Here is a 13,630-nt window from a genome sequence, read left to right as displayed (position 1 = left end):
AATATTTCAAATGCTCTGTTTTCAATATTACTGAAAAATTTAATTCTATCAGCAACTTTATCTTTTAATCTACCTCTTAATCTGTCACTTTAGGATTAGTCCCTTTCACTTAATCTATTACTTAATCTGTCACTAAATCCCTCAGTTAATCCGTTAACTAATGTGCCACTAGTCTCTCACTGTATCCTTTACCTAATCCTTAGTTTAATCTGCTAACTAATCTCTCACATCAGTTAATCCCATTCCCATCCAGGTTCGGATTTAGACTTGTTAATTCCCTAAGATATTTGAGATATGGGGCCATAATCCTACGTATGGTACCGAAGCTGTTCTGTGGTTTATAGAGTTTTCATGGGGATAAAAAATGGAGCAGTAGATTTAAGTATACGTTATGACTATCGCTCATTTGGAAAAAAAAATGGGGCCCCCTATCAAAGTTGGGGCTCTAACCCAAAAACTGTGTGTGTTCTGCGAATCTTTAAAAATTTGTTTTTAAAAAATGTAACGTGTGCCAAAAATTTGTTTAAAAAAAATGTTAACGTGTGCCAAAAATTTGTTTAAAAAAATGTTAACGTGTGCCGAAAATTTTTTTTAAAAATGTTAACGTGTGCCAAAAATGTGTTTTAAAAAATGTTAACGTGTGCCAAACATTTATTTTTAAATGTTAACGTGTTTCAAAAATTTGTTTTTTAAAAATGTTAACGTGTGCCAAAAAATGTGTTTTAAAAAAATGTTAACGTGTGCCAAAAATTTGTTTTAAAAAAATGTTAACGTGTGCCGAAAATTTGTTTTAAAAAAATGTTAACGTGTGCCAAAAATGTGTTTTAAAAAAATGTTAACGTGTGCCAAAAATGTGTTTTAAAAAAATGTTAACGTGTGCCAAAAATTTGTTTTAAAAAAATGTTAACGTGTGCCAAAAATTTGTTTAAAAAAATGTTAACGTATGCCAAAAATTTGTTTAAAAAAATCTTAACGTGTGCCAAAAATTTGTTTAAAAAAATGTTAACGTATGCCAAAAATTTGTTTAAAAAAATGTTAACGTGTGCCAAAAATTTGTTTTAAAAAAATGTTAACGTGTGCCAAAAATTTGTTTAAAAAAATGTTAACGTATGCCAAAAATTTGTTTAAAAAAATCTTAACGTGTGCCAAAAATTTGTTTAAAAAAATGTTAACGTGTGCCAAAAATTTGTTTAAAAAAATGTTAACGTGTGCCAAAAATTTGTTTAAAAAAATCTTAACGTGTGCCAAAAATTTGTTTAAAAAAATCTTAACGTGTGCCAAAAATTTGTTTAAAAAAATGTTAACGTGTGCCAAAAATGTGTTTTAAAAAATGTTAACGTGTGCCAAAAATTTGTTTAAAAAAATGTTAACGTGTGCCAAAAATGTGTTTTAAAAAATGTTAACGTGTGCCAAACATTTATTTTTAAATGTTAACGTGTGCCAAAAATTTGTTTTTTAAAAATGTTAACGTGTGCCAAAAAATGTGTTTTAAAAAAATGTTAACGTGTGCCAAAAATTTGTTTTAAAAAAATGTTAACGTGTGCCGAAAATTTGTTTTAAAAAAATGTTAACGTGTGCCAAAAATGTGTTTTAAAAAAATGTTAACGTGTGCCAAAAATGTGTTTTAAAAAAATGTTAACGTGTGCCAAAAATTTGTTTTAAAAAAATGTTAACGTGTGCCAAAAATTTGTTTAAAAAAATGTTAACGTATGCCAAAAATTTGTTTAAAAAAATCTTAACGTGTGCCAAAAATTTGTTTAAAAAAATCTTAACGTGTGCCAAAAATTTGTTTAAAAAAATGTTAACGTGTGCCAAAAATTTGTTTAAAAAAATGTTAACGTGTGCCAAAAATGTGTTTTAAAAAATGTTAACGTGTGCCAAAAATTTGTTTAAAAAAATGTTAACGTGTGCCAAAAATGTGTTTTAAAAAATGTTAACGTGTGCCAAACATTTATTTTTAAATGTTAACGTGTGCCAAAAATTTGTTTTTTAAAAATGTTAACGTGTGCCAAAAAATGTGTTTTAAAAAAATGTTAACGTGTGCCAAAAATTTGTTTTAAAAAAATGTTAACGTGTGCCGAAAATTTGTTTTAAAAAAATGTTAACGTGTGCCAAAAATGTGTTTTAAAAAAATGTTAACGTGTGCCAAAAATGTGTTTTAAAAAAATGTTAACGTGTGCCAAAAATTTGTTTTAAAAAAATGTTAACGTGTGCCAAAAATTTGTTTAAAAAAATGTTAACGTATGCCAAAAATTTGTTTAAAAAAATCTTAACGTGTGCCAAAAATTTGTTTAAAAAAATGTTAACGTATGCCAAAAATTTGTTTAAAAAAATGTTAACGTGTGCCAAAAATTTGTTTTAAAAAAATGTTAACGTGTGCCAAAAATTTGTTTAAAAAAATGTTAACGTATGCCAAAAATTTGTTTAAAAAAAGCTTAACGTGTGCCAAAAATTTGTTTAAAAAAATGTTAACGTGTGCCAAAAATTTGTTTAAAAAAATGTTAACGTGTGCAAAAAATTTGTTTAAAAAAATGTTAACGTGTGCCAAAAATTTGTTTTAAAAAATCTTAACGTGTGCCAAAAATTTGTTTAAAAAAATGTTAACGTGTGCCAAAAATTTGTTTAAAAAAATGTTAACGTGTGCCAAAAATTTGTTTAAAAAAATGTTAACGTGTGCCAAAAATTTGTTTAAAAAAATGTTAACGTATGCCAAAAATTTGTTTAAAAAAATGTTAACGTGTGCCTCTTTGGCACTGATCTCACCCACAGCCAGACAATGTCAACAGAACCGCTCACGCTGAAAGCCATTGAACACCACGATAAAGTCCATCCAAGGCTGTCTCTCTCCAAACACAAGGTCAGACCAATTCTTTTTTCGCTTTAATTTAAATTTTAAAAACTAAATTAAAATGTGTAAACAAACTCGTCTATGTTGTTTATGTTTACCGGTATCTATAATAAAAAAAAACAATCTAGTCTGGACAGATTATTTACCTTGATCTTTATTTAGATCTAAAAAAAAAAATATTTTTAATACATTAAAAAAGGGAAGCAACTTAGTATATTAACTGATAATAATTTCTATGATTCCTGCCCTTGGCACATAAAAGTACGAAATTTTTCCTTTTATAGATGAAACTATGAATATTTTTATCAGAACAATGCACTTTTAAAATAAAGTTCTATTGGAAACTTTTAATATATATATTTTATTTAAATTACTACAACGACGCTTTAAGATTGTAATCTTTATTTACTGAATAAATAATTCACACAGCATCATAGTTAATGATAACTAAAATGGGCATGTATATTTTCAGAATTTTTGTGTATTAAATTTTATAACTTCATATTTTCTAGGCCTCAAAGGATGGGCTGAGCAGTCAAAAAAATCGATCTCGACTCATGAGCCGGAGCGAATCGAACAGATCAATATCCAACAGCCAGCATGAGCTGTCCGGTCGATCCCCAGAGAGACAGCTGTCAAGGTCATCTCTGACCAACACTAGACCGTCTGCCGGACTATCCGTGTTCCGGCTTATCGCCGCCGCACGGGCCTGGAAAAAACTCTCACAGAAACGATGTCCGGTGCCGGAGACGCCAAAAATCCGTTACGAGAACACGTTTCGGCTGCAACCGGACCCCGACCGGACATTCAAAGCGGATAAAATTAAACCTGTAATCAACGATATACTGAAGAGGTACCTGCGTCATTTTAAATACACACAAGACGGATCGAAGCAGATGTGCTTGGCCATTTCTTCAGAGGTCAAATCAAGGGTCAAAGGTTTTGATTTTCCCCGGTATAAAATCGTCTGCAATGTTATAATTATGCAGAACAAAGGTCAAGGTTCGGAGATTTGCAGCCGATGTATTTGGAGCCCGGAAACCGACTCCTTCGCGTCTGAAACTTTCAAAACTGGACACATAATCTGTGTAGTCAGCGTGCATGCCGTGTACTTCGAGTGACGGGGATCTAGGTCATGGGCTATTTTTAGAATTTAATTAGAGAAGCGGCGATAAACTTGAACTCTGGTTGAAAGCCACGAGAGGAGAGTTGACCTTTTGACGAACTGACCGGCCACTTAATTAGCTGACAAGTATGTAAGCAGTTGACCTAGTTTTAGCTGTCAGCAAACGTGAAAGTTGAGTCGTACAGATAGCGAGTGGAAGGGGGGAGGGGGGGGGGGACTAGTCTAGCTCGACAATCCTAACGACACAATTTTGAAATTCCAAAGAAAATTTATAAACAAATACACTCCAGATTTTAAACATATTTTGTTACAGCACATTGCATGTATACTATTCGCATTTTGTTTTGTACAACCATAAATTCTAAGAAATTCTGGCTTATTACTGCTTAGCTGTAGGAACTTATCTATGCTATGCGTTTTTGAGAAATAAAAAATAGCGTAAAATACTACTTCCAGTTGATGGAAATTATTAAAAATTTGATGGAAGGCGAAGAATTAGATCTTTGATTTATATGTGAAACAGAACTCAAGTTAAAGGCTTTTAAAAAACCAAAAGTAGAATAAGTTCCACTTCCGTTACCGGAAATAATTGAAAGGTTTATACAGAACTACAAATTTGAAATAATACTACACACACACACACACACACACACAAACATAACGACAAAATTGCAAAACTATGGTTTTCCGACTCAGGGAAGTGTAAAAGTCGACATTTGTGAAAATCTCGATTTCTTGCACGATTATAATACTTCCTCTGTACGAGAAAGTAAAAAGCTACAAGCAGGTCTTGATACGCATAACAAGAAGACGGAATTAGTAATTAAACGTTAATCTAGTCAACAGTCTAAGTTAACACGAACATAATGATGAGATGAACATAAGACAGACCTCGAGAATAAAGATGTGCGGTGGTCTGACTGGTTTGGTTAAATAGGTTATCCCGGTAGCGTACAGGCGTGGTGGAGAAAAAAACGTGCATAAAACACGCTTACACATTAGCATAACAAACAAGTGTAGGCTACATTTGCATAATTCAAACGTAAGTATTTGTATAACCCACATGTAAATGTATGTGTAACACGCACACACACAAACGTAATTTTTTTTATTACTTATATGTACACATTTGTATGACGTGCAGGCCTAAATAAACATATTTATAACACGTAAATTTCTGCATAACACAATTAAATATTAGTATAACTTATAAGTAAACATATGCATAACATACATGTAAACATAATTATGTATTACATGCACGTAAACGTGTGCATTGCAAACGTAAACTTGTGTGTAACATACACGTACACATTTGTAAATCACTGTGCACAAAATGTGTTTTGACAAATAGATGTGTTGCGCTAGTAAACACAAGTTTAACACACACAAAAAAAACACATGTACATTAATACACACGAATTGCGCATACTCCCAGATAGCCTCTAAATTAGCAATTAGTGAAGTCAGTGCATAGAGACGGTTTTAAAAAAAAACACGACGGTTTAATCAGAGGCAATTAGAGAAACCGTAAGAGAGGATCTGGTTTCAGTACTTCCGGTTACAATTTGAATCTACCAATCAGATTATTTCAACCATTTTTTTTTCTTTTGAAAGAGAAGAATAAGGCAACAAAATTGTGGTGTTATTAATGTTTAGTCTTTCAAATTTAGCACAGATAATAACACTAATCAGGAGGGCTGTAAGTCGCAGATGAATTGAACGAAAGGCACGATAATGAGAATCGATACACGATCAATACTGACCCAGATAAAAATTCGGTTAACATATGACGTCACAAGAGCGGGCCAGACAAAAAAAATTTAGGCTAAAGGTCAACCGGTCAGGGCTAACGACCTCGCGGTTCTTGAACCTGAGAATTTGATCGAACTCGGTGCCACTCTACCCCCCCCCCCCCCCCCCCCCATCGCTCCACTCTCCTCCCTGCTCCACTCCTTACAGCTCCACTCCTAAGTACTCCATTCCTGCCGTGCCACAAATTCTTTGCCTCAAACCAACTTCACAAATTGCCCTTTTCTCCAGCTCACGCCACCAAAAGTAAAATGTATTCTGTAAACTAATCTAAACCTTTAAATTAAAATATTTTTAACAACAAAAATAAATGACACACTATTTAAGTAAACACGCACGTAAAATGTCCTCCGACCTCACATCCCACCACACATCCCACACATATTTCTCCAGATCACACCAATTCCTCACACAGTTAAACTCTGACCTTCTCGGTATTGACAAAATACACAGCGGTACTACAATCAACTAATCACAACATCGAACCCTCAAAGGAAATCTTCCACTACAAAATTGTGGCCTATATTGGCTCGCCTGAACCCAGCTCGTCACAACGTCTACTACGCATTGGCTTTCAAGGGAAAAAACAATAAACAAGTGCATCAGATCTGACTTGGTTTTAAGCAATCACAATTGTGGGGCAACGATAAAGTAGGAACGTAACTTGGAGGATGCTTTGTCTACCCTCACTCCCAGGACATATATATATATATATATATATATATATATATATATATATATATATATATATATATATATATATATATATATATATAAAAATATATATATATATATATATGTATATATATATATATATATATATATATATATATATATATATATATATATATATATATATATATATATATATATAATTATTTTTTTAGGCCGATACAAGAACGATGACATACAATAAAGAACAATTAAAGAGGCTAGTAAACTTGAACAAGGATGTAACTTTTTGGCTGTCTGCCGTAAGTGAAGCCATCCTACTACCACTGTTAAGTAATGTCGGCAGAGATAGTGAGCCTAGGGTACCTTGTTAAATTCTTGTATAGATTTTCTACACTTTAAAGCACAGACCTATTCTCTAGTAGAGATTAAAAACGAATTATCTAGACTGTTTAAAAAAAAACTCGCTAAGCGTGAAAAGGACTTAACTTAGCCAATCGGGCCGTATTCCGGTTAATTGATGCATGACGTAATCAGCTTTTTTTGGTACGGACAAAAAGTTGATTTGGCATTGACCCAGATTCAGGTCGGCTATTGAACCGGATGTTGGTCGGGAGATTGTGTGTACTTAGTGACCTTTGTGGTCGATTTCAATTTGTGGGTTTGTTGGTGTGGGTGTCGGGTGGGAGTGGGGGAGTTGGTGTGGGTAGGAGTGTGAAGGGGCGGGGGAAAGAATGTGCTGTGTGACGTCTTACTTTTTAAAAAATGCGAATTAAAAATTGTTTTAATTTACTACTATGTTAATTACAAGCCTCATCATTAGGGTTAGAGTTAGGGTTATTTTTTACAAAAAGTAGCTGGTCTGTACGTCACAAGACAAAGGTTAACGTAAAGTATCGTTTTGTTCGAGTATCGATCTCAATGTAAACACAAGTATTGGTAACTCTAACCTCAATCTTTTAACTTAATTTCGGGATACTAACACTAATCTTCATGCGTCATTTTGTCGATAATAAGTAAATAATGTTCTCTGTGTGGAGTGGGGGGGGGGGGGGTGTTTACAACTTCATCAGATATAATGGGGTGGGTGGGGGTCGGAAACCTGGAGATTTCTAGAAGTTTCGGTAGTTCATGCTATGATGTAGCTCCAAATTTGAGGTCCGGCTGGAGTCTAGGAAGTTGAATACACCTGGAGTCCACCCAGCTCTGGTTGGTACCTGGCATGTCTGTAGAACATCACTGAGTACACTCAGCTCTGGTTGGTACCTGGCATATCTGTAAAACGTCACTGAGTACACCCAGCTCTGGTTGGTACCTAGCATGTCCTGCAGAACATCACTGAATACACTCAGCTCTGATGGGCACATTTTTCATAAAATAATGGTGGCTAGGCATTGTGATAGTTACAATATCCTACCACGTGACAAGACATGGGGAAAAGATTAACTCTACTTTACCTGCATTAGTAACAGTTACGTCAGCAAATGAAAGTAAAGTCACTTTATATTTTAAACTCGGCATCGCATTGAAAAGGGTTTGGGAAGGAGGGGGGGGGAAGAGCCCAACCCGTTAACAAAAGAAGCTTGTCCGGTAATCAGATCAAATCAGAATTTTATAAAACAAGGCTAACGAAACCCTCCCGTACAGGGCGGCCACCCTCCGTCCAGGATTAGTCGAGTAGGACCTAAAAGGGGGCGGGGAGTGGGACGGAGTGAGTCGATAAAAAGGTCAAGGCCGTAACCTTTATCTTATCCGGCAGTTCACCGAATTCCAGCCGGCACCGCTGGCCAGTGATGTCGGTCGGTGTGTTGTGGGGCGGGGAGACATTTTTTTTGTAAAGAACTCAACGGTACCCTCGGGTGTAACTGAGGTGGTGGGGTGGGGGAATGGGGGTGAGGGGTGTAGAGTGATGAGGGTGGGTTGGTGGTGGCGAGGGTAGCAAGGATGATGTTGAGCAGACGGCGTGTGGGAGGTAGACGTCGGGTCAGATAAGGAGATGGATTGTTTTATTTGAGTTCTCTTTGTCATTTCTTGTACGGCTGTATATGTGTATATGTATTTCTGTATATGTGTGTGTTTGTGTATGTGTGTAGGCCTATGTGTTTCTGTGTTTGTGTAAGTGTATGTGTGTGTGTTCTTGTGTGTGTGTTTGGGTTTGTGTATGTGTTTGCGTATGTGTATGTGTGTTTACAAGCGCCTTTACGTATTTAGGCCTACATTTTAATACTTACGTGTGTATGTGTGTGTGTTTTTCTAACGCCTTTATCCTAATGAAGTGAAAGGTGTTGGGTTTGTTTTTTTAAACATTATTTGTTTTAAATCAGAAAGCCTGTTTAAAATTAAGGCCGACCTAATTATTGCGCAATCTCGCGCGGATGCGCCTGTTTATCATCAGTACCACGTGAGAGACTCCAGACAGCTGATAGGTGACCCGACAGGTACAGTGTACTGTTAACAATAGATACAGTGACCAGAAAGATGCGCAACGGAAAAAGCGCTAAAAAAATATGTGCAATGGAAAAAAGCGCAATGGAAAAAGCGCAAAAAAAATGTGCAATGGAAAAAAGCGCCAACAGAAAAAAGCGCAAACGGAAATTTGCGCAACCATAAACACACCACACACACATATACACACATTGTCACACTCATAAGTGATGAAAAGTCTGTGTGTCATTTATTTTCTGTGTGCATAATTTTCACACTTGCGCATTTTTCTGTGTGCGCAATTTTCTCTTTGCGCAATTTTCTGTTTGCGCTTTTTTTTTACGTTTGCGCTTTTTTCCGTTGCGCATATTTTTGTACGCTTTTTTCCTTTGAGCTTTTTTTCCGTTGCGCATCTTTCTGGGAACCAGAGTGAGGGGGGGGGGGGAGTTTCCTAAGACACAGTCATAAGGAACAACACGTATCATTGCAAGCAAAAAAAGAATGGCACCGAAAAAAGTCACAAAATGAAGTATCACATCCAGTCCATACAAATGAAGATGGTCTTTATTCTATGTATTGCCTCTACCCCTGATTTTAAATATCGTTTTGACTCGTGTTTTCCTTATATTGTCTTTACTCCGAAGTTTGTTATTGAAATGTATTGTCCTTTAACATGGGTTCAGACCGCAATGAAGTCAGAATTTGGTGAAGCTGGTCTCATTGTTTCATGGTAATGACGTCATCAGTGGTTTTAAGTCTTTCACATCGGTCCTCTAGCCTCTTTCTGAAAAGACAATCTGTCCTCACGGCCTCGTTCTGAAAGTTCTATCTGCCAATCGCTGTCTGACCCGAGTGAACTCAACCAATCAAGGAAGTTCCGCCTATTAGAGCACGCAAACCTACCTTGCCATTAACTGTCTTTAATAAGTTAATACAATAAAAACAAACATTATTGACAGATGAAACTTAACAGTGGGGAAGGGGGGGGGGGGGGGTAAATAATCTAAGTGAAGATGACGTCAATGAACGAAATTTGATTTCATCAATCTGAGAATTTGTTTATTTTAGTCTGAAATGCGATTCGACGTTGCTGACCAGTGTAAACAAGACAAGGAGGTGTTGATTTTAATGTCAGTTAATGCGGTCACATGACGCCATGGTGGCCTACATTCTATAGAGGCGTACGTGGGGGTGGGGGGAGGTGTGAGATCCACACCTGGGCCTTACGACATTCGGATCTTTCTCTTCTATAATGGGGGGGGGGGGGATGTCACTAGTTGTACATGGGGTGGGGGCAAAGATTTAAACACTTAAATTGACGTAACATTCATGGCTATTCTCTACATGGGGGTAGTAGTAGGGGTAGGATTAATCTAAAGTAGAATGCCTTCATTGATGTACGAGCCCCTAAAGTATATTAGTTGCTAGTTGTTTAACCCTCTACCCCCCCCCCCCACCTCTTACGCACACCCTTCACCCCCAACCACCACCTTAAATAAAACAAAATAAACAATACGTCAAATTTCTTTAACCCCGTTCCCCTTGGTCATACGATTCTCAACCCCCCCCCCCCCCCATTACACTAGATGAGCACATGAAAGATCCATGCCTACATACAGACAACAGGTCTAGAACGACAAGAAAATTAACATGTGTTTTGTATTAAACATATTCAGCTTTAAAACTTTGAGTGCCAAACTTCAGTCTGTATTAAGACAAAGATATAATTTTTTTTTAAAAACTATAGCTAGCGAAATATTACAGGCAACTATATAAAAAGACGGCATGACTTATCGGTAGAGCGCTAGACTGTAAAACCCGTAAAACCCACAGGTCTCCAGTTCGGATCCCGGGCTCTAGTCTGTAGGACTACCCTGAGTCCACTCAACTCTAATGGGTACCTGACTCATTTTCGTTAAACAAAGGCGCTGTGCACAGTACTGACCACACTATCCCATATATGCCGAGGTCAATGAAACAGATAAACTCTACTTCATCTGCCCCATTGGTCTTGGGCACGAACGCGAAAAAAATAATGGTTATATAAGAAAAAAAAAGCAAAATGTTATATGCAATAAAATATTTCCCGCAACTCATTAAGAAAAAGCCGAACACATGTGAATCCTAACTCGACACGTGTAAAGGAAAGATAACCTACACAAACCGACCCCGCCACCTTTTCTCACCCCTGCACGTCCAGGTATCACCCACCACTCCACACCTATCTAAATGACCACCTACATTCCCTCTACTCCCCGCGTCATGTAGACTTGAGGTTCGGCTAAAAAACCCGGAGTGCGAGATACCAACCGAAAAGTTGGTCAACACACCGAAATACATTCTAAAATAGGTTAATTGTTGTATATGTGAAGAGTGGAAATTTAGAGACATAAGGAAAGTAAGGTGGGGGGGGGGGGAGGGCTGCGGTTCTTTCACTTATTTAAAACTAGTTTAATCTCTGTCTAGTGTAATGTGAACCCAGAAAAGACACTACAGAAAAGACACTAGGGGAGATAAACCATCAGAGGGACGTTCGTCTGGCCACATCCGAATGTAGATACAGTTGGGAGAGGTTGAGTACTGCTTATAGAAGTGGCTGGATAGTCGTTAGGGCTTTCTGTGGGAAGGGTCAGTGAGTTAAAGGTCCGTGTGTGGGAGGTCAGTGTGTTGAAGGTCCATGTGTGATAAGAGCGTGTGTTGTCGGACCTTCCTCAATGTGTGAAATGACTGTTTGAAAAGACGTGATGTAGACTTCGTGTGGTAGGTCTTTGTGTATTAGGTCTATATGTGGTAGGTCCCTGTTTGTATTACGTCCGTGTGGTAGGTCTTTGTGTAATAGGTATGTGTGGTAGGTCCGTGTGTGGTAGATCTATGTGTGGTAGGTCTATGTGTGGTAGGTCTATGTGTGGTGGTAGGTCTATGTGTGGTAGGTCTTTGTTTGGTAGGTCTATGTGTATTAGGTCTTTGTGGGTAGGTCTTTGTGTGGTAGGTCTATGTGTGGTAGGTCTATGTGTATTAGGTCTTTGTGTGGGTAGGTCTTTGTTTGGTAGGGTCTATGTGTACTAGGTCTTTGTGGGTAGGTCTTTGTGTGGTAGGTCTATGTGTGGTAGGGTCTATGTGTATTAGGTCCTTTGTGTGGTAGGTCTTTGTTTGGTAGGTCTATGTTTGGTCCCCCTCATCACACATTGTAACAAAAGTCCGAGCCCCCTCCCCCCCCCCCCCAATCTCCCTCATCCCAGGAGTTTGACGTCGTTTATGGACGACCCCATTAACTAAAACTCGAACCACACTTTCAAAGAAATATGATCCAAGAAATTACGATAAAAAAAAAACTGTTTACAATTGGTTATCAATGAACGCAGGAGTTCGATCATGACATGTTGATTGCAGGGTCCATAGAGGACCCATATCTAACTATGGGAGCTGGTGCTTACATTGTTGTGGGGTATCTGTGCGTAATTGTGCATGTTTTTATCCATACTAACACAAATCCATAGCATAATTCAGTACAACTCCGCTAACACTAACTTGATATAAGTATGTTTGGTTAATGATAGTCAGTGAAGAAGTAATAGATGTGACATAGTGGTGGGGGGGGGGCTATTTTAATCACCATGAAGCCAGAGGTCACACAAAACGTATATGGTGACGTCAGAGTGATGACATTGAAAGACAGTTGAACTTGGTGACATTCACCATCCGCCCCCGCCCCTACGAATTGGGTCAAGTCAATGAGCTCTCATCTGCCAGATTTTTTTTTTTTCTGCTGAAGGTTAAAAAACATTTTTATTTGAATAATTATTTAGCTTTCTTTATACTGAACGGGGGGAATTTCTTATCGGTAAAACACCCGTTTATATTTCTTAAAGTTGAAATAAAGAAGATATTTAACATTTAAGAAATGTTTTAAACTAATGTGAGAATTCGTACTTGGGTTAAATTTGAATATTGTTTCCAATTTTCAAATATTCTTACATAATTTTTCGTTATATTAGCTTTAAGCAAGAAGAGCCACAAAATTTACTTACTTCATGCTTACTGCTTCTTAATTTAACAGTCTCCCCAAACTTTAGTGCTACAACAGTTACTTACTTACTGAATGTTTCTTTTATTAATGTAACAAACTCTCCCAAAACTCATGTGCTACAATAGCTACTTACTTTATACTTACTGATTTTTAATTCAACAAAGCCTCCCCAAGCTCTTGAAAACGAGGATCTATTTAAGAAATAAGCGCATGAATATTTATCAGGGAATATGACGTAACTCAGAATGTCAGAGATTGACAGAGATAGTACAATAAATAAACAGAATAATATTTTATATTTAATCGCACTTATCATAAGATCTTTGCTATACTGGTAGACTGTATAACATTAAATACACACCGGAAAAGTTAAAGATAAGGAAAGCATAAGAGATACTTTGTTGTTTAGTACTTGATGATTAGAATCTACTTCACGTGCTATAAAAAAATTGAAACGGGTAAAATTGAATGTGAGGACTTAAGCGGTAGATGGACATAGATAGCCTACATATCCGATGTTTTCTATAGAGTCTATATACCTTCAGAGGTCACCGCGGAAAGATGAAGCAAAAGTTTATAAAGATTGTTTACATTCTGACCTGGATGGAACACCCTCCAAGAAAGACCAGGTGACCTCACCGTGACCCCGGCAGTCATGACCGGAAACAACCCCGTGCGCATGCCTGTATCTGACCTAAGCTTAACAAATTCGGCGAGGACT

At 36.9% G+C, this 13,630-nt stretch overlaps 1 protein-coding gene across 1 annotated transcript; it reads left to right on the top strand.

Moving 5' to 3' along the window:
• The first annotated feature begins 2,773 nt into the window (after positions 1 to 2,773).
• Positions 2,774 to 4,159, top strand: LOC131936151 (dynein light chain Tctex-type 5-B-like). Its single transcript, XM_059293060.1, has 2 exons — positions 2,774 to 2,857; positions 3,361 to 4,159. The coding sequence occupies exons 1-2, from the start codon at positions 2,777 to 2,779 to the stop codon at positions 3,967 to 3,969; spliced, it is 690 nt and encodes a 229-aa protein (XP_059149043.1). The 5' UTR covers positions 2,774 to 2,776; the 3' UTR covers positions 3,970 to 4,159.
• The last annotated feature ends 9,471 nt before the right edge of the window (positions 4,160 to 13,630 follow it).

Source organism: Physella acuta, unplaced genomic scaffold (genome assembly GCF_028476545.2).
Source record: "Physella acuta isolate Inbredline_101_S28 unplaced genomic scaffold, ASM2847654v3 ptg000170l, whole genome shotgun sequence".
NCBI classification, from domain to species: Eukaryota; Metazoa; Mollusca; class Gastropoda; family Physidae; genus Physella; species Physella acuta.
This window is presented reverse-complemented; position numbering and strand designations above follow the sequence as displayed.

Excerpts from the sequence above, each read along its gene's own strand:
- LOC131936151 (XM_059293060.1), top strand. The coding sequence starts at position 2,777 with ATGTCAACAGAACCGCTCACGCTGAAAGCCATTGAACACCACGATAAA. Across the intron at positions 2,858-3,360 it reads TGTCTCTCTCCAAACACAAG|GCCTCAAAGGATGGGCTGAG; the intron begins GTCAGACCAATT and ends CATATTTTCTAG.